Here is a 20,444-nt window from a genome sequence, read left to right as displayed (position 1 = left end):
AAGGGTGCAGGAATTGGACAGGTGTCAATGGAGGGAGAGAAATAACTCAGGAAATTAAATATTTGCAGGAGGTGTCTTCATTAACTCCTCTGTACTTTCAGGCTATGACAGAAGTGTTGTCATCTGCATTCTTAGCAAGCTGATATGTGTACTGCATTTTCATGCACAGGGATTAAAAAAATCTCAAGTCTTGCTGTTATAAAACTGACCACTATATGATATTCTCCATTCTCTGTCCCTGTTGTTTCAGTCAAGAATACCTTCTGATTTTAATATATTACAATTTAAGCTTGTGAGAAAAATATGTAAGAAGATATTTTTGTGTTGATGAAGCCATTGTGTCCCAAAATGTGAAGTGCTTAACAAGACATACATACAGCATATCAAGCTGTATGTAGAAATTAATATTCTGGGATATTTCTAATGGAGAAAAATAGGAACTGAGTTAGTAGACCCCAAGCAGGCAAAGTTGCTCTTAGATAGACTGCCAGGGGTAATCAGAAGTTCTTAGGTCCTTGAAAGATTATAGGTGAGATGAATTCAAGCCTTTGGGCTGCTACTTAGTTGTTTGTGTAGGCATGTTCACAGGCATAAATATAGGCATGTATGTTACTTGGGATGCACTGAGATATCTGAGACACCACAGGGGGCTGCTGAATATGAAGAAGTATCTCTAATGTCGTCTATGCCCTTCTGACTTAGCAGCTGGGGACTGCATCTCATGTCTTAATAGATATCAATATTTAGAGAGAGGAGTCAGCCACTGAATGGGTAAGTTTATCTGCTTAGGTATCAGGTGTACTTGGAATTTTAACAGAAAAAGTGGAGGTGTGTAGGGTATTTAAAAGGGAGGAGTGAGAAAAGCCAGGAGAAACGAGAGATTTTATTTGGTCCGGTTTGTTTAGTCTGCTACTTTTACCATATCATCACATTTCTCAGCACATTCTCAGCGGAAATATTTTGATATTCAATTCTCACACCCCAGATTCCTGCTGGGAAGTGGCAAAGTAGCAGCAGCCAGCACCGGGGAACATCAGCAGCACAGACATCTGAAAATTAATTCTGAAAAGCAACACACGGATTATAAGTATCATTTTATGATACAAGCCTACATGTTTTGTTAATTAAGAGACACTAAAGCATTTTCTAAAGGGAAAACATAATTTTTAAAAGTCCAGTCAACTTTTTCTTCTCAGTCTATTTAGAGTATTCATCACATAAAGTTATATTTTTCACTCAATTTCCCATTTAGCCTTGAAAAATTCATAAAGCAGTTTCTTTGTTAATTTTTACTGTGTTGAGAAGCCAGCTGGGATTAGAATATATTTATTAGCCTCCAAATAGATGATCATTTAATCTAATAGCCATTCATTTACAAACTGTTGCTAATATATGCATTTATTTGTAACCAACATATTTTTCAATATTTATTCTATGAAGTTTTCAACATTTCTGAGCGAATTTGCAATGAGAGTCTTCTAAATATTTATTTAAAAATTAATTTTCTTTCTATATATATAGTAACATTTATTATGTCCCAATTTGATTAACTGAAGAAAAAAAATTTCTACTGGACCTGGGTTACTAATATTACAAAAAGAGCTAAGATCTATAGGCTATATTAAAAACAGAATAATACAGCATCTTTCCTGCAACAAATTTGATCCCTATTCTCATATTTCAGGTGGGCTGCAAGGCAATTTTGGTATTTTTTCAGTATGGTGTTATGGCAAACTTTTACTGGCTGTTAGTTGAAGGACTTTACCTCCACATCCTCCTTGTGCTAATATTCTCCCCCAACAGACACTTCACAATCTACCTGCTGATAGGATGGGGTAAGAATTTAAATATCATCCAATAATGTTTTTTTTTTGCTGTATGTATGTATTAGTCAGGGTCAATATTTCATACCAAAGTAGTCCTGCTCTTTCTCCTGAGTGACTCCTCAGACTCCCAAGTTCCTCAGTTCAGCTCCAGCACAGGTTACAGCTGCTGTACCATGGGAGAGAGCAGGCACAAAATTGCTGGAGCAAAACTCTGGCTTTCTCCCTGGCACAGCTCTGACCTGTGCCAATCTGCACCATGCCCGGGGGTTGTTCAGGATATAGGATGGTGCAAGGACTGCCACCAGAAAACACGTGGTTCAGCTGTCCTTGTTTAGGAGGAAAAATAAAATTTAGCTGCAAAGCTGTGAGCTATATTACATTATTTGCCTTTTTGGAAAGCTCAAAGATATTGTTCATCTGGTTTTAAATACTTTCTCTAAAAGAAAGTGCAATGATATTTATATGGAGCACTTTAAAGCTTCCAGTAATAGGTGGTCATAAAACATTTAGGTGTTGCTGGGAAATGGGGATAAACCAGTGTGTGGACAAGGTTCCTTATGAAATGATTTATACTTCGATTTTATATTGCAGTCCTTGGAAGTGCATTGGTAATGCATAACTTGTATCTGTCACCCTGTAAGTCACTCTGAAAGATTGCAAGAAACCTAAGAAAAGCATGGGGTTTATGTATTAGTCATTATGGCTGCATTTTTGTAAGAAATAAATCCACTTCCCCTCAGCCTTTTTTTGTAATATGTTGCTGACATCATGTAGCTCGTCAGATGTGCCTCTCCCTCCATTCAATGAACTGTTTATATATGCTCTGTGTCTGGGGAATAATTGATTACTAGCAGGCTGAACTTTTTTTTTGTGAACTTATACTTTTGTGATTGTGCTCACTGGCATTTTTCAGGAATTCCTACCATATTCATTATTACGTGGACAGTGACACGGATCATTTTAGAGGACACTGGGTAAGTGTGTGTGGGAGAAAAAGCTTAAAGCCTCCATCTGTGCCAGTACAATCCTTGCCTTGGTTACAGTGGCGTTCACACAAAGGTGGTTTGCTGTTCTGAAGGGGACGAGCACAGAACTGATATTTCAGATCAAAGGCAAACTTCTTTTTCCTTTGTCTTTGTGATTACAGAGGAACTCTGAAGGATAATAAGTCTTTAATACGACCAACCTTTCAGAGCACTGTGACCATTTGGATCAAAAGTGCTGAGCCCACAGTGAAAATTAAATGTACAGTTTTTCAGATGAATCTTCAGGTTCATTTTCACATTTTCCTAGAGCAGTTCTAGTCTTCTGTAACCTAAATATCCCTTCCTGCTACCCAGAAGCCACTGTTAAGTGCATATTGGAAAAGTGTCCTTACACAAAATGAAACTGAACTTGGTGTCCTCAAAGGCCAGTGTCCCCCACAATGTCTAATGGCACAGCTTAGAGTGCCTGATGTTTTAACTGATTTCATAGAACCATAGAATGGTTTGGGTTGGAAGGGACCTTCCAGGGATGAGGCATCCACAATTTCTCTGAGCAACCTGTTCCAGTGCCTTGATAGCTCAGAGTAATGCACCTTGAGTATTGTGTCCGGTTCTGGGCCCATCACTTCAAGAAAGATGTTCAGGTGACAGAGTGTGTCCAGAGCAGGGTAATGAAGCTGATGAAGGTTCTAGAGAGTAAGTCCTATGAGGAGTGTTTGAGGGAGCTGGGGGTGTTTAGTCTGGAGGAAAGGAGGCTCAGGAGAGACCTTATCACTCTCTACAACTCCCTGGAAGGAGTTTGTAGCCAGTTGGGGGTCAGTCTCCCCTCCCAGGTAACAAGCAACTGGACAAGAGAACATAGTCTCAAGCTGCATCAGGGGAGGTTCAGATTAGACATGAGGAAGAATTTCGTCATGGAAAGGGTTGTCAAGCGTTGGAATGAACTGCCCAGGGAGGTGGTAGAGTCACCATCCCTGGAGGTGTTCAAGAAATGACTGGATGTGGCACTTAGTGCCATGGTCTAGTTGACAACATGATGATCCATCAAAGATTGGACTTGATGATCTTGGAGGTCTTTTCCAACCTAAACAACTCTGCAATCCTGTGAGTAAAGGATTTCTTCCTAACGTCTAAATCTCTCCTCTTTTAGTTTAAAACCATTCCCCCTTATCCTATCACTACATATCTGGTCAAAATCACTTTCCCTGGTCCCTCTCCCTGTCTTTTATAAGCCCCCTTTAAGTTCTGAAAACACACGAGATCTCTCTGGAGCATTTTCTTTTCTGGGCTGAACAGTCCCCAGCTCTCTCAGCCTGCCTTTGCAGGAGAGGTACTTCAGCCCTCTGAACATCTTCATGGCCTCCTCTGGACCACTTCTAACAGGTCCACATCTTTCTTAGGCTGAGGACTCCACACCTGGTTGCAGTGTTTCAAGCGGAGGAATGGAGTATTCATAATAAAACAAGAAACAAAAGCAGGAAGTTATTGAATGCCAAATTCTAGGCTAGAACAGGCATTATTTTAGTGTCCTTTGACTCGCATATAAAAAATCATTTTCCTCATAGGTCTTGCTTGCCAGATGATATTAATGTCAACATCTTTTTCACTCTTTTTTTTTTTGTAGTTGCTGGGATACAAATGAGCATGGTGGTCCCTGGTGGGTTATACGAATACCAATTTTAATTTCTATTATAGTAAGTAAACTTTGAAGCATGAATTATAGATCTGTTCAGCATTCTGCAGTGCATATAGCCATTATTCTTTACTGCTAGTTACAGATAGGCAAGAATTCTGTTTTAATGAAAAGAAATTGTGCTGTAGGAGAAATGTTAAACAGATGCCAAGGCCATTAAAATTTGTTGCCTTTAAAATTTATCTGCCTTCTATTAAATGAGCAGTTGCTTTTATTTGTATGTTGTTCTTTCTTTAACATTTCTTCTGTTTATGAGCCTGGAGGAAGCAAAAATCTAATTATACTTTTCAATGAATTGCAGATTTGATTTTGTGTGTAAATGGATAGACTTGCAATTGAGAATCTGATATTATTGCAGTCATAAAAAACTGTGACTGTGTATATCTTTCTTTAATTGGTAACCTACTGATATATATATATATATATTGAACATGAAGTATTTGCAAAATAATACCATTTGAGAATATTTCACAGGACTTTTCCTGTGTGGAGCTCATTAGAATTACTGGGGTAGTATAATAATATTCCTATTCAGTTTAATGACTGTGTAATTAACTTTGGGCATAAATGAATACACGTCCATTTCTGAAAACAGTCAGAACGCAACTTGATATATTTTTAGGTACGCTTGCCTCATTTTTAACATTGTAGGCAGTAAAACTGGGGCTTTATTAGATTACACAAGATTTCAGAAGTTCACATTACTCTTGGGCTTGTCTTTCAACCTGTGCCTGCTAAAAATCCTTTTGAGAGAACTTCCTATCATCTTCATCAGAGTGGATTCTGCAGTTTACAAAGAAAGCACAATAGGCATATGTGTGAAATAACATAAGGTAAGGATTCACAGAAGAGGTATTTTATGTTATGAAGAAATGGATGTTCTACAGCACGAAGAGAATACCTGTACCACAAAGGAGCCGGAGAATTGGGAATGATCCAGAGTGAAGAAAATATGCTGAAAGATAAAAGCAAAACAAACCACCTGGTGTTTACAGAAAGATGAAAGTCTGTTCTCTGGATGCTCATTTTAAAGAGCTACCTGGTAAAGAGCTGAGACTTTGTGTGCCAGAAAACAATGTTTTCCAAAGGAGTCCTAGATGGGGAAATGGAAGTTACACTGGGGCACGTTGGCAGGCCTGAATTGAAGATGGATCTTAGCAAAGTCTGGGGAATGAGCCGGGAATTAAGAGAATGGAGTACTGGTCAGTCAGATAAAGTCTGATCTATCCAACAGTATTGTGAGAGCAAGTTCTGGTACCATTTTGCAAAGTGGCAATGGCTCCAGTTAATTCAGTGTATCAGAAACCTTCCTTGATATCTCCTCATGACAATTTTGGCTTCAGAATGGTTTGGCAGACTTTCATGCTTCATGCTGTACCCACTTCAGAGTTATTAGCTGGGGGTGACTATTTCAAATTAATGTGCTCTTACCCATATTCTTCATTCAGCAAATGCTGCCACAGCTTCCTTCTCCATAGTTCCATTTCCATAAACTGCTCTCATTTGGGAAGGAGTGATGTTCATGTGGAAACAGTACTTCTGTCCCATCAAAGTAACTAAGAAATGTTTTTCTTATTATCTCACATTGCACGTAGTGTAAGGGATTAAATATAAAGAAAGAAGCAAGAAGAAGCCAGTTTAAATGATACATGCTCAGACAATTTGTTTAAACTCAAAAACTTATTGTCAGAAGTAGAACAGAGTATGAGCAGCATCTTGCTGTTACTCCACTAAAGAACCATCATTTGTCTGTCTTGTAGTTTTTCTACATTCACATTATTTTCTCATGTTCCTGTTCTTAGATCTTCATTGAACAGTATCCATATTCTATGTTATTTAAAGGCATTATGCTCAGATGATTTTATGGGACTGAAAAGTTATAACACTAAAAGTAAAATTCCTGGGCATTATTTGTTTCATATGTTGTTGAAAAATACTATTCTAAATCATACACATGCTTCAAAGGATTTTAAAAAATAATGAATTCAATGAAATCCTAGAGAAATTAATTCGGTCCACTGGACTAAGGCAGTGGAAGTTGCCCCCTTTAGATCTTGATATCCAGTTTCAGTTCGCTCAGTAGTGCCAAGGACTGTTACAGTCTCCAAACAAGAATGTAAGTTTTTCATTAATACAAAATTGTGCTTACAGATAGCAAAGTATGTGTTTGAAAAAAAGACATGAACGTGATATATAAATGTCAGTCAAGAATGTGAGTCACCTGAGCGTAGTTCTGCAGTTGATGTGATGCCTCAGAAACCAAGGGGATGACAGTTTATTCTGTTACACTAGAAAATAGGGATGCTTGTGAAGAACAAGAAATTATTCTGTCATTCCCCTTGTAAATACAGAATATTTTTTTTTCTTCTCTTATTTTGTGGCTAACGAGTATATAATAAAATGAAAGCTCTCTCCTTGTCCACTTATATTGGCTCCTGTGCATATGACAAAGTATATATACCTTGGTGTGTACACTGATGCATTAAGTCTGCAGATACAATCTGCAATAACAGGCTTCTGTCTGTTACCTTTATGGGAGTCTTGCATCAAAGAAACCTTCTAAGTAATCATGTGCCTGAAAAACATATGTTAAGTTCAGCAAAAGCCTGTATTTTCTAATATTTCTTTCTTATTCTTCTTAAAAAAAACCCCTAGATATAATTTTCACCCCTGTCAGTTCCTGTCACTTCCCTTCACCTGTCATTTCAAACAAAATGTTAAGTACACAGGGACAAATATTGTTTTGATTATGGTTTATTTATTAACATCCTAAATTGTACAGGTTGTGCCAGAGAAGGCACAGAAATTCATTGAACTTGAAAAGCTTACAGCCAAATTGTTAGGACTGGAAAAAGAAGAGTTTCACTGATACATCGAGATAGAGATTTCTAGCAGTGGGACAGGCACTGTCTGCTTGCATATCCCATCTCTAGATTTTGGGTTTTGGGATGGATTTAGTTTAAAATAATAAAATTTTCATTTTCACAGTGATAGAAATTTTTCTCTAGATTAATTTATTCTAAGATGTGTGCATTTGATGCAGCTGTTCACACAGCTGTACCTGTAGTTTTCGGTGCACTTCGTTGCTGTGAAGGTGTCAATCCAAGTGTCCCCTTACTTTAGTATGGACATGCTATATTAGAGTGAGGTTTTCTTGACTGCACCAAACAGGTGCAGAAGGGCTGGTGATCACAAAATACCAAAAGCCCAGGCTGAAGAAATACTGGCAATGACACTTAGGATCTAGTAAGTCTTATACTTCAGTTTTCTAGACTGATCATTATCTGGTCAAAATTTTTTTAATAAAATATTCAATGAAATATGAAATAAAATAATTTTACTGTTCTGCCTTAGAAGGCTATCATGAGAATTGGACTGCAGGGATTCAGTTGAGGGTTGGACTACATGATCTCCAGAGATCCCTTTCAACCCTGACTATTCCGTCATTCCTTCAGTCATAATATCTGCATCAATATCTAAGACAAATAGATACTCGTGAGAGGCCCTTTTTGTGTTTGATTAGAGTAGATAGATCAGCTGTGTAACAATCTTCTCTTCCCCTCATTCAGACAGAAAATACTGAAAGTGAAGGTGAGGAGCAAGAGAGGTTCCAAACTCTCTCTGGGGTTCCGGTTGTGAATCCACGTGACAATTTAGGACAGTGCTTGACTGCAGCAAATCACATTGAGCGTCCCATCCTGCTAGGAAACTTGTCTTCATCTATGCTTTTGGAAGGAGGGTATTTCTGACAACTGGGGCTTTCAGAGACTTTTGCCAGCCAGACCAGAACTGGTGGGCATGCAGAGGTGCTCTCACGTGACAAACCTAGCGTGGCCCAAAACAGACAATAGGTTTGACAATGCAGAGCTTGATGTGTTCTGGTGAGAGTTCCACAACTTACTGCTTAGTTGACTTGTCTGACCTGATAAACATTTTTTTGTGCTGCGTATTGAGTGGAGAAGTCAGAAATAGCCATTATATTTGTTTTCTTTGCAGGTGAATTTTATACTTTTCATTAGTATTATAAGAATCTTACTGCAGAAGTTAAGATCTCCAGATGTTGGAGGAAATGACCAATCACAGTACAAGTGAGTCATATTTTTAGATATCATAAACAGAACCCAAACGATCTCTATGAGGTTTCATCTGCTGAAATATTCTAACAATTGCTGTGATACCATAATTACATTTAATTCAGAACTACTTTTAGATATGGTTTAAGAAAGGTTATCACTATGTTGAAATATAGAATATAATTTTTGTCAAACAATAAATTCAATAAAAAATAGTCACTTTCATAAACACCAACAAGCTTGATTTTGAGTTTAATCCATGAATGAATAGGCTGATATAAAATATATGGAGAGTATTATCTTTCTTTTGATGTATAAATATTTCATTTTGACAGAACAAAAGTTTCAAGTTCGAAACATTTTGCTTGAACCTCCTTAAATTTTTTTTTAATTTTTCATTTCTAAAATACTTTTTTGTAATATTTACATATATTTTAAGAGCTGAAAAGAAGTTACATTGTTCCCAGAAAGTTAGAAGCTAAGTATGAGGTTTGATTTAAAATACCAGCTTTATTTTCTATAGGAAAACAGTTGTGTCTGATTTAGATCAACTTCCTTTGTGTTTAGACTTTCTTCTTTTGTGTTTTGGTTTGGACATCAAATGCTAATGTCTCGTCTTTCCGCAGCTTTAGAATCAGGGAATGTTGGCAGCAATTCAAATACATTGCTAAAATTGATTTTGGTTTTTATTATATTGCTGTATCAGTTATTGTTGTTTATTATAATATCTACTGGATACTATAATCCACAATCAAGGGTCTGTGGTAGTAGGTCTTATTTTAAAGCCCAGATATAGACATTGAGTTTGAGACTTCTGGTGTCAATATAATACTTCAGTGACAAAACCTAATATGAACACTGAAAATTCAAAACCATGAAAATGGCCTTTGAAAATGTGTTCCTGGATAACACCTTTTCTTTATTTAAAAAATACAGAATTCCTGTCCTAAAAGCTGATAAAACATAGTGTGCTGAAGAATAACTTTAAAGCTAAGAGAAGTAGAACCTTATGTCTTTTGTAAAGAATGTGGCACATTTTATGCAAAAAATGAATACCTGATGGGCCACAGAAAAATCAACGTGACTAGACTGACTTTCAGTTCCATAATTTTCCACAGTTTTCTATAACATTTTATAATATGAAATGTTCTCACTAATAACAACCTTGTCCTTTATTATTCAGTCCTGTGAATTCTTTGCTGTTAGCATTTGATTGCCTGTTTCTAAAATGCAGAGAAGAATAAGGCTATTTTTTCTGTCCCCTTCCTTCACTAAAGTGTAAGTGCAGTGTAGAGAAAGAAACATCAGTTAGACAAAAATCATTACAACAACGATGGAGTGAAATATGAATCTAAAATGTATACCACTCATTCAAGTCACCATTTTTTCTTCCCTTCTTCTGAACCTGCTTGTATATGGTTCCATCCTTTTTGTTGCTCACTTTACTTTTGCAGTGGATAAGGTTAAATTCAAATAAAATCGGTTTTCCATTTAACTTGGGAAACCAGGAAATTTGCTGCCAGTGTCATTTCCTCCAGCTGTAAATTAATTTCTTCTGCTGAGGAAATCCTATTTGTCCCACTTACTGGTAGCATCTTTAGATGTGAGGGTTCTACTATTCTTGAGAAACTTTGCTGTCAGAACTGATTATTTACACATAAACAGATGCAGCCTCTGGGACATTATGAACAAAGGAAGGCTATGAAGACTGACACAGAAAAAATAAAACTGCTTGAAATACCTTGAATTTTCTGTTAAAATACGTGAATTCACAACAGCAGCCTTTCAATGTTGAATCAAGTTATATTAATCAAGACAGTGATGAATTATAGAACTCAACATTGTAACTTCTTGAATTTTATCTGATACCAGACATCCATAATCGTGCATGACTGGCCCTGTATAATATATAAAACTGATGTTATTAGAGTGAAGTAAGGGACAGACAAGATATAATTAGCAATTCATCATTTCAGTAGTTTCACAGGCAGTTTGTCAGAGCTGCTAGGTTTAGTAATTTAAAGTTCTCCTTCCTTAACTTCCATAGTGTCTTCTGCTAAATGTGTTATGTAATTGACAACACTGAAAATTAGTTAATGGTATATGCTGAAAACCAGCAGTAAATCTATGACATTTTAGTACTTGGGGATAAATCTGAAGTTGCTTATGAAAATCTCACAGCTGAGATTGTTCTGGATTACATCTCCTAGGTATTATTTACATGCTGTGTATGTGCAATGTACAAACTTACCATGAAGCTGCACATTTTAAAAAAAAATTAACAGCAATTAACTTCAAAAGAGAGATATTACCTTCCATACATGAGGATCTGTCAGTATGACTTTTCAGGAAGGCACCATTCCTTTCAACTCTGAACTTTTCATGCCAAGTAAAAAATATCTCAAGAGGTTTGTAATCAGCTCGTAACACTTTGTTGAACGTGGTCCTGTGGAATAATGCAGTAAATCCCACACCCAAAATCCATGCCATGGAACCAGGCTGGGAGGTGGCTGTTAGTCAACCACAGCAGAGGATGGGTCCTACACCCCACTGCTATAGAGGGGGCTGGAAAAGGGACTTATGGGTTAGAGAGGCCCTGCAGCCTTTCAGCAGCTTTTGGAAGAGTGCAACGCCAGCAAGATCAAGTATGTTATGGAATTTGGCTTGTCAGTTTGGGAGGTGACTGTGGGACTAATCTCATAGCAGACCTGAAAAGAAAACAATTTGTAATAAATTACTCTTACTATTTATAAATCTGAAGTCTTACGAGATGTATGTAAACATTGCATCATATTCTTATCCCAGTAAAACAAGAGCTTACCATTAAATTTCAGCTTTTTCTCTTTTATTTGCCCAGGAGACTTGCAAAATCCACATTGTTGCTTATTCCATTATTTGGAGTTCACTACACAGTGTTTGCTCTATTTCCTGACCGCAGTTCCAATAATTATAAAATAATCTTTGAGTTGTGTTTGGGATCTTTTCAGGTAAATTTTACAGTTTTTATTCAAAAGAAGTTTTATCTCCCTAGGTTTGTGCTGCCTACTAACTAAGAAATATTGTCTCTTTCCAGGGGTTGATTGTTGCAGTCCTGTATTGTTTTTTGAACAGTGAAGTAAGTCTCACCTTTCCTACTGAGAATGTTAAATATTGTTTTCAGTTAATGTATAAATGCCCCTATAATTCCACTCTGATACATGGAGCTGTTTTAGATGTTTGCATTCCTATTTATGGAATCTATATGTGACACTTTCTATGCAACAGGAGAAATCAGTGTATTTGGGTGAAGAGTTTTAAGAGCTATTTAAAATCTAATTCCTTGTAAACTGAGGTCTTGGTGTTGTCTGTTATTTAACATGATCTAATCTGGCTCTGTTAGAAGCAATGTGGACTGTGCAACTGAGGTGCAACAAGTGTAGAAATTTACCCAAGACTTGAAACACCATTTAGTAAGTATTTAGGGGTAATCTCCTGACAGTATCTAACCCCCAAAACAGCAGAAGATTTTTCAGAAGTGCTAAGCATGTGGCAGCTTTCCTAATCTCAACTGAGAAAGATGAAAGGATTTCCTTTTGACGTCAGCCACCATGCAGTACCTGACAGGAGGAATCTGTCTGAAGAAGACACCTGCCTGCATAGGGAATTGTCATTCAGCTCTCCTGAGTGCTATTCTAATCTTTCATATTCATGAGATGCCCGATTTTTGGGCTAATCATTTGATTCTATGCTTTAAGTACATGTGATTAATAGCTAGATACCAAAAGCTAATGTTGCAGCACAAGTGATACAAAACTGATTTTGAATGCGGCCTTGGGGCATCTCCTCACAGTGTAGACACAGCCTTTACTTCAGTTCTGTAATCTTTGTAAAAAGTGGTTTTATACTCCAGAGGGAAGGGATGCCATCCAGAGGGACCATGACAGGCATGTGGAATGGGCCCATGGGAACCTCATGAAGTTCAACGGGGATAAGTGCAAGGCCCTGCACCTGGGTCAGTGCAGTGCTGACTGGGGGATGAAGGGATTGAGAGCGGTCCGGACTTGGGGATACTGGGGGGTGAAAACTGGGTCATGAGCTGGCAATGTGCATTTGCAGCCCAGAAACCCAATTATATTCTGCGTCAAAAGAGGCACGGCCAGCAGGTTGGGAGAGGTGATTTTCATCAGTACAAAGAAGACATGGACCTGCTGGAGTGAGTCCAGAGGAGGGCCACAAAAATCTTCAGTAGGCTGGAACACCTCTCCTATGAAGACTGGCTGAGGGAGCAGGGATTGTTCAGCCTGGAGAAGAGAAGACTCTGGGGAGACTTTATAGGAGCCTTCCAGCCTTATAATAACCTACAGGGGTTATTATAAGGAAGAGGGTGAAAGACTTTTTAGCAGGGCCTGTAGTGACAGGACAAGGGGTAACAATTTTAAACTGAAATGTAGTGGATTTAGATTGCATGTAAGGAAGAAATCTTTTCCCTGAGGGTGGTGGAGACACTGTAACAGGGATGCCCCATCACTAGAAGTGTTCAAGGCCAGTTTGGATGGGACTTGGAGCAATCTGGTCTAGTGAAAGGTTCCCCTGCCCATGGCAGGGGTTTGGAACAAGATGAACTTCAAGGTCTCTTCCAACCCAAACCATTCAATGATTCTACTCCTAGAGGTCCCCATTTGACTGCCAATCCATGGGTTCCTCACATGAAGAACATTTTCAGCTCACATTGTGCATTTTCTTTTTAACACAGGTGCAGGGGGAGCTGAAAAGAAAATGGCGTAGTTTGTGTTGGAAGCAGACAGCAGGAAGGGATTACAGGCTCCACAGCTCTTCGATTTCTCGAAATGGATCAGAAAGTGTTTCTCAGCTCCACCGGAATTCAAGGGCTCACTCGTTTATGCAGACAGAGACCACCATGATATAAATGAGCTAGGTCCCTCAAAACGTGAAAAACTGTGGAATATATCATTCATTATGCAGCTTGATGTGATATTTTATAATATGTACAGTTTAGTGCTTTGCTTTTCTACATGTTGGTATTTGGGAAATTGGTTTGTGCCGACCGTTTCTCTGTTAATAACAGAGAAACCTGCCCCATGGATGCTTTCTGTTTTGTTTAAATGGTGTTCATATTAATTCTGGTGTTCTCTTGCAGTTTACTATCCATAAGAATTCAGCAGCTCATTTTCCATAATGATCCCTTTACCCTCCAATGTGGCTCCAAGATTGATGCATGGTATCCTGCTCAATGCAGACTGCTTTGGCACGTGTTGTAAGGGTTAAGATGGGAAGCAAGAAAATTTCTTATACTTTGTTTATACTTAAGGAAACATTTATTTCCTTAAGGATAAGGAAATTCTTTTCTGAGTATGGAAAATACAATAAAAATAAAGAAATCTAAGACTATAATTAACCACAGTGGGAGTTCAGGCTGCTAGTCGAGGAAATCGTGAACATTATTTATACAGAGAGTAAAAGGTAGTACTTCTTGGCTAATTGTATAAATTTCAAAGATTACTTTCTACAGAAATTGATTCTAATCCTGTTGTTACTTTCAAAAGTGTCTAGTTTTCAGTTTAGGTGCAGAAAGTAGGGCTACATTTACAGTCCAACAGAAAAGACTACTATAAAAGCTTTGATTAAAACTTCAGCATTTTCCAATAGTGATGTTCCAATCACCAGTTGTTCTCTTCTATTTAAAATGAGAAGTTTTTGTCAATCTTTCATTAAGCAATTTTCTAAAGAGGTGTTTTATTGCTCAAGCAGCCTCACATAGGAATAACAGCCTTGGATTAATTAACTATTTCAATTAACCATTAAAAATACCATTTTTATGTAGTATTTTCATTAAAATATGTCTCTAGAACTACATACTTGGCAGCTAAAACAAGGAATATTGCAATGAAGTTACAACTCCCATTTAAAGAATAAAGTAAATTCTTTTAGTTTTATTTAATTCTGTATCTATCTGAGATGCTTTAAAATTTAGTCCTAACAGTGATTCTAGAAAAAAAGAATTGGGCAGAATCCCTAAAAATTACCATAAAAGGCATAAAGAAGGAATTCTTAACAATGCCAAGACTCTCATGCAACCACATTTTTTTAAAAAAAGAGATAGAACTCACAGAGTTTTACAAAAATACACAGAACATTTGCACTCTTTAAAAGAAATAATCCAAATGATATTTACTTCCCTTGTTACTTTTAACCATGTCCACTATTCATAACATGTGGGAATAACACATATTGGCATGAGTGCTTCCATAAAGACAATTGCCCTTTTATTTCAGACAACAGATTGTATAGAGCTGGCAGAATTTAAGGTCTTGTCAGATAAAGGCAAGAACAGCATCAAGGGCATGTCTTGGCAGGCATACACGTACATTTTTGAAAATATTACCAGTATTGGGAATATTGTCAGCAGCTGTCAAAGTGTCCCCACAAATCTGATTTAATCTAGCTATTTATCGGTCAAACACAATTTATTTTCACGGGATTACCCCAGAGAGATACAAAGTTTTGTCAGACCAAAGGATAGAAAAGGCCTCATGGTTCTCACGGGTTCTGAAGAACGGGTAATGTGGTAAATGTTACATGACACCAATCTTTACCCAGTAGGTATCATTTGAGTTAAACAATAACCACTTCATGAATTGCTACTTTGCCAAACTTGACTTTACAGAAGCTATTGATCACCTCCAGTCATTCAGAGTGTTTTCTGCTGTCAATTGGTGAAGTAGCTATGAGATTCTAGATGGAAATGGGCTGCACAAAGGCAGTCCCGTGGGGGTCTAAAGGTACACCCCTACATATATATTTAAACTAAATATATTCCCAAAGGCTTTAGATTCGGAAACCATTGCTAAAATTTAGTAATTTTCCTGGATCTCTGAACAACCTTATAACAAACTCTTATTTGCAAATATATTAAGAACCATTGGAGCTTTAGGAGTTGCTTCCATACCTAAATTAAACATATCTGTGCACTTTAGGCTTCTTTGTCTGAAGTGGCATTGTGACTGCTCAGTTCCCTGAGGTGTGATGTGCAGGATGTTCTTTTTTTCCCCAGGTTTCAAGGGTAGAAAGGCACATGTGACAAGCATTAAAGCATGCTCACCTTTTTGCTCAAATGAGGTTATATGAATGGATTGACACACAGACAGAATGATGGTGCAGAAACAGGGGTTTCAAGCAATCATTTCCATCAGTCTGTTCTGCATGATGCATCACCAATTATACATGTTTATAATACATTGTATCCTAGAGAAACCCATCTTTGTTCTAATTAGATGAGCATGGAGAAAATCTGCATTTTAATTATTTCTGGATTATAAAACCGAAGAGCCTTAATAAGAAAACACATTTTAAGTTGCAACAAAACAGCACTGTGTCCTTTAACAGTTTGCAGATGCATTTGGACTTGATTCCACTTTTCATGTAGGATGTAGTGCCATATGAGACAAGTTGCACCAGTGGGAGAACACAGATGGTATCACTAAGTTTGTAAAGGACTATGTGGATGTGCAAAGAATGTCACACAGGGGAGAGAGGTGCTGCATACATTTTTCTTTCACACAGGGGAAAAGTACAGAACTTTGTAAAACCTCATCCCTCTATTGATAATCTCAATACAGAAAGGATACTTTCTGAGAGACAGTTTAACTTCATAGTGCTTTGTGGAAGCATTATCATGGCAGTAAAGGTCCAGAGGGCACTGTGCTTGCTTGCTTTTACTCCCCAAAAATTTCTGATTTCCAAACAATTTTGTGCAAAGTTACAGCATCAACCCTCTCATCACCTGTTTGACTTCCAGCTGCCTTTTCATGTACAGATACACATCATATTGAAATGTATGTAAAAGGTGCAGAACAGTTTGAGAAATCTGGAACTTGATTTTACTTGTATTTTACATCTTTACAACACCCAGAACAAGATAGCTTCTCATGGCTTTGTCTTTCACTGCATTTTGCACAGGAGTATGGAATTAAACATTTTTGCTATGGTGACTCTTAAGAGTCAAAAGAACAATGCAAGGAAACATCATTTGGCCTTCTGTCATCCTCAAATCTAGATCTTGCTCATTCCCAGCAGCATGAGGGGAGGAAGTAGAGGCTGCAAACAAGCATAACCTTTCTCTGCACATCCTTGTCACGTAGTTTTCCTTCCTTTCTTTATTCCTTTACTGCCTTTCTCCCTTTGGTTGCATCAGGGTCCAAGCTGAGTTGTAAAGTCTTCAGAGCAGGGAACCTGGTTTTTTTTATCCCCATTGAAAAGCCAGTAGCACACCTTGTAGTTACTGACAAGAATGATAATACAGTTCACTCTCTGGTACTGTGGTTAATTGTACTTTACCTTCCTTGGAGGCACGGCTCATTACGAGTGATTTCTGTCAGCATTAACTGCTGCTGGTGCCTGAGGAGCACAGCAACAGTTTGCTTTCTAGTTACTAACCATGATTAAACCTAAATATATAGCACACATTGAGTTAAATTTTCCTCTGCTGAGTATATTTCAGCCAGGTACTCCATAAATGTGGGGGAAATTCATCTGCCATGGTTTCGTTATCTAAAAGCTGGATATCTATCTCTGAGTTAAAGATTCCTTTTAAGTGCCTTCCATAGTCATCTTAGGGAAATAGGCACTAGTTGAAGATTATTCATTCCATGTTCAGCTGGGCATCCAAGGTGGGTAAGCTGGACCACCTTTTTTTCTGTATTCACTGTAAAATGAGCCCAGGGCATCTGGCTAGTAATTAAATTAATCACTCTACATCTACAATGAGGCAAGATGAATCTCTCCAGAAGAGATCGTTCAGTTATCTGGGTAATAGTGCCCTCCTCTGAGAAATGTGCAGTGTAATTCAAAATTTCAGGGAATGGAAGATCCCACCAGCAGTGCTGGTTTTCATGAAATTTTAAGAATTTGACATGTATTTAAGGAAGTGCTCTGTGCTGGAGCGCATGAGAGCCCAACTGACTGCCCCTGAAGGGCATGGTGATGGGTGCTGGGGGCAGCCAGCTGAAGAACTACCCAGTTTAAGCATATATTGGGACTGTACTGTAGCAGCAATAGCTAAATGCTGACAAATACCATTACAAAAAGCTTTCTATGGAGGCAGCCTACCCCATTCAGAAGCATCTGCTTCATGTCTTGATTCAGCCCAGACAGCTTTCCTTTGCCTTTAACCTGATGAAAGGGAAAACAACAGACACAGACCCTCAGCAAACCAGAGACTGTCTGGGACAGATTTATGAAATAAGGCATTGGCAGGTGCACGTGTCCCACACTCTGTGGGTAATGACTGAGATGAATCATCTGCATCATTTGCCTCCTATTTTTGTAAGTTCTAAAAAACATCTTCTGTTGACTGTGAATTTACCCAGTTCAGCTAAGCAATCAGACGCAAAGTCCAAATTCACTATACACAGATTTTTTTCAGACATCCCTAATGAAAAAGCAAGGACTAAATATGTCTGATAAAAAGGAAGAACCAGCAAGTAACCCGCAGAGAAATCTGCTATGTGTAAAAGGGTTATTGTCCAAGCAGTTACTGTCCATGCATAGTTAGACAGGAAATACTTTTGCTAACAAAAGTACCTTCATGTTGCCGTGAGTGCCTATATAAGCCATGGGCTGTCAGTGCTACCCTGACATGACCAAATAGCAGAAGTGAGTATGCAGTGCTATTCTACTGATGAAAAAAAAAAGGTGTTCTAACATGTATGTTATAAGAGCACATCAGGATAACATTTAAAAGGAACATTCTGTAGCATGGTTTAAGCACTCTGTGTTGAATCTGGTTCTGCCCAGTGATAACGTTATGTAGTTAAATCTAAGTCAGTAACACTTCCATTGTCAGCTAGAACAGTGACTGAAATGTCCCAACCCCCTCTATTTCCCAAAGCACTGTAATAAGTTTATGATAACCTACAGGTTTTTTTATCATGGTACATTAGTATGAGTATTACTTTGGAATTCCCTTTTGTCATCTTTGTTGATACTTTTTATCTGTCAAGTGTGGTAAAGATTATGTAAATGAATGTGATTATTTTTTACAAAATGTACAGACTATGATGTTGTATAGATTAATGTGTGTAAATAGATTTCATACTGTAATTCACTATACTTTTCTTCTGGTTTTGCTTTTTTTTTCTTTTCTGGTTTTGGTTTTTAATGTCACATACCTAACAGCCTTCTCTGAAATGTTATATATAAAGCTGTGAACAAATGTGTTTACATCTTTATGCTATTAGAGATAATAGTAGCTAATAACACCATAATGGACTGAAGAGGAATCAGAGAATAAAAATTTTAAAAGTTTTGCACAAAAATTCTGTTATTTATGTTTAAAAAAATATTCTGTATAAAGATGCAGTTTTCTTATTGATTCAGTGGGTCAGGGCCATGCTGAAGAATGTGGGTAAGTTAATATTTCACTTTTTAATTCAGCAGCTCTAAGAAAAAGAAAGGGACTGTTAAAGAAAAACAGTCCCTCCAAGAGATACTCTGCGTATCTTCCAGCAACCTATATGTGCTTACAGGGGCATGAGAATGGCACACACACAGAGCAGACCCAGGTGTTGTGTGTGTCAACACCTCTGTGGTCAGCAGCTATTTTTTACTTACTGTGACTGGCTTAAAACTTGATTGCTCAATTACCTCTCAGATGTGCAGGTATCTGTCCAAAGCACAGTATAACGGAGCTAGGACAAAGGAAAGCTGTGAAATGTCTCCTGTAGAAGCAACACTATACATCACATTTTTCTCTCCTAAAAGTAATGGGAATGGGCACAGGGAAGATATTGGCAATGGTGCATTGCTGGTGGGGTCAGAGAGAGATGAGTACTTGTGGAGGAGGAGGTGGAACCTTGTGGGGCTGTGCCTGCCCTGGCAGCAACATCGAGGAGGGACAAAGGATGAAGCACTTTTTTGCCATCTCACGTGGACCAGAGACTCTTTCCCTTTCTGTGTGTATCTGTGTATCACAGAAGCTACACCACACAGAGGGCTCTTCTGACCCTTTGGGACTAGAGATCTCATCCTCTCCTACCTTATGTGTGTGCTTGTATGAGCTGCATCAGTGTGGACTCTTCTGCAATCAGTAGCATGTCTGCAAAGCACTTCAGTGTCCTCACCCACATGCATGTCCTCTGTTCCTCATCGCTAAAGGGGCAGCCCCAGGTCACCTTGATGTCTGCAGGTGAGCTGCTCTACAGCTGATGAGTCTAAATGTGCAGGACAGGCACAGTGCAGATGAGTAGGGGCATTGGCAATGGGACTGGCACCCATCAGTTCTGGCAACAATGCCTGCAGATTTCCATGGCTTCTCCGAGTCCCGTCAAATGCAAAAAATTGGTCCCTTACAGAAGTCCTGGATAACAGCTAGAGAAAGGGTTATCCCCAGAATAAAAACAAAAGTTGGTGTGTTGTGGACGGGGAGAGTAAGAGAGCCTGCACTCCAGAAGCAAACACTTCTATGACAACTTTAGCATGGTCACACTTGGCAGTACTGACTGCAGGAGCCTCTTAGCTCTGTACTCGTAAACATTGGCCCACAGGAGGTTTGAATATAGCACAAAGCTCTTCCCTCTGACTGCATCAAGGAGCTTCTAACTGGGACGTTTGAAAAAGTAAAGGAGATTGGAGGCTGGGATGGTGCAAAAAATCAGAAAGACTGTCTTGCCTTCGTCTCTGTAACAGAGCTGAACCAAAGAACTACAGCAGACAGCAAGAGAAAAGCTATTGCAAACTCTGCGTGTGTGTGCACGTGTATGCCTGTGTAAGTTTGGGTGTGGATTGTAGAATGAGGTTGCTTTTACAGGATATCTTGTTTTCTCTTGGCAGTGTGTAAGCCAAATCCCCATCCATCTCCCAATTCCAGCAG

At 38.3% G+C, this 20,444-nt stretch overlaps 1 protein-coding gene across 1 annotated transcript in view; it reads left to right on the top strand.

The window, feature by feature from the left end:
- Positions 1–18,881, top strand: part of VIPR2 (vasoactive intestinal peptide receptor 2) — a 53,587-nt gene extending 34,706 nt beyond the window's left edge. Inside the window, exons 7-13 of the mRNA XM_027720762.2 lie at positions 1,685–1,835; positions 2,740–2,800; positions 4,437–4,506; positions 8,502–8,593; positions 11,436–11,565; positions 11,652–11,693; positions 13,311–18,881. Of these exons, the coding sequence (XP_027576563.1) occupies positions 1,685–1,835; positions 2,740–2,800; positions 4,437–4,506; positions 8,502–8,593; positions 11,436–11,565; positions 11,652–11,693; positions 13,311–13,484 (720 nt within the window). The 3' untranslated portion in view covers positions 13,485–18,881. The remainder of the gene's footprint in view (positions 1–1,684; positions 1,836–2,739; positions 2,801–4,436; positions 4,507–8,501; positions 8,594–11,435; positions 11,566–11,651; positions 11,694–13,310) is intronic.
- Positions 18,882–20,444: the final 1,563 nt, after the last annotated feature.

The sequence above is a fragment of the Pipra filicauda genome, unplaced genomic scaffold, assembly GCF_003945595.2.
Source record: "Pipra filicauda isolate LSUMZ 115617 unplaced genomic scaffold, ASM394559v2 scaffold94_size2452230_pilon, whole genome shotgun sequence".
Lineage (NCBI taxonomy): Eukaryota > Metazoa > Chordata > Aves > Passeriformes > Pipridae > Pipra > Pipra filicauda.
The sequence above is the reverse complement of the archived record's forward strand: the minus strand, read 5'-3'. Positions and strand labels throughout refer to the sequence as shown.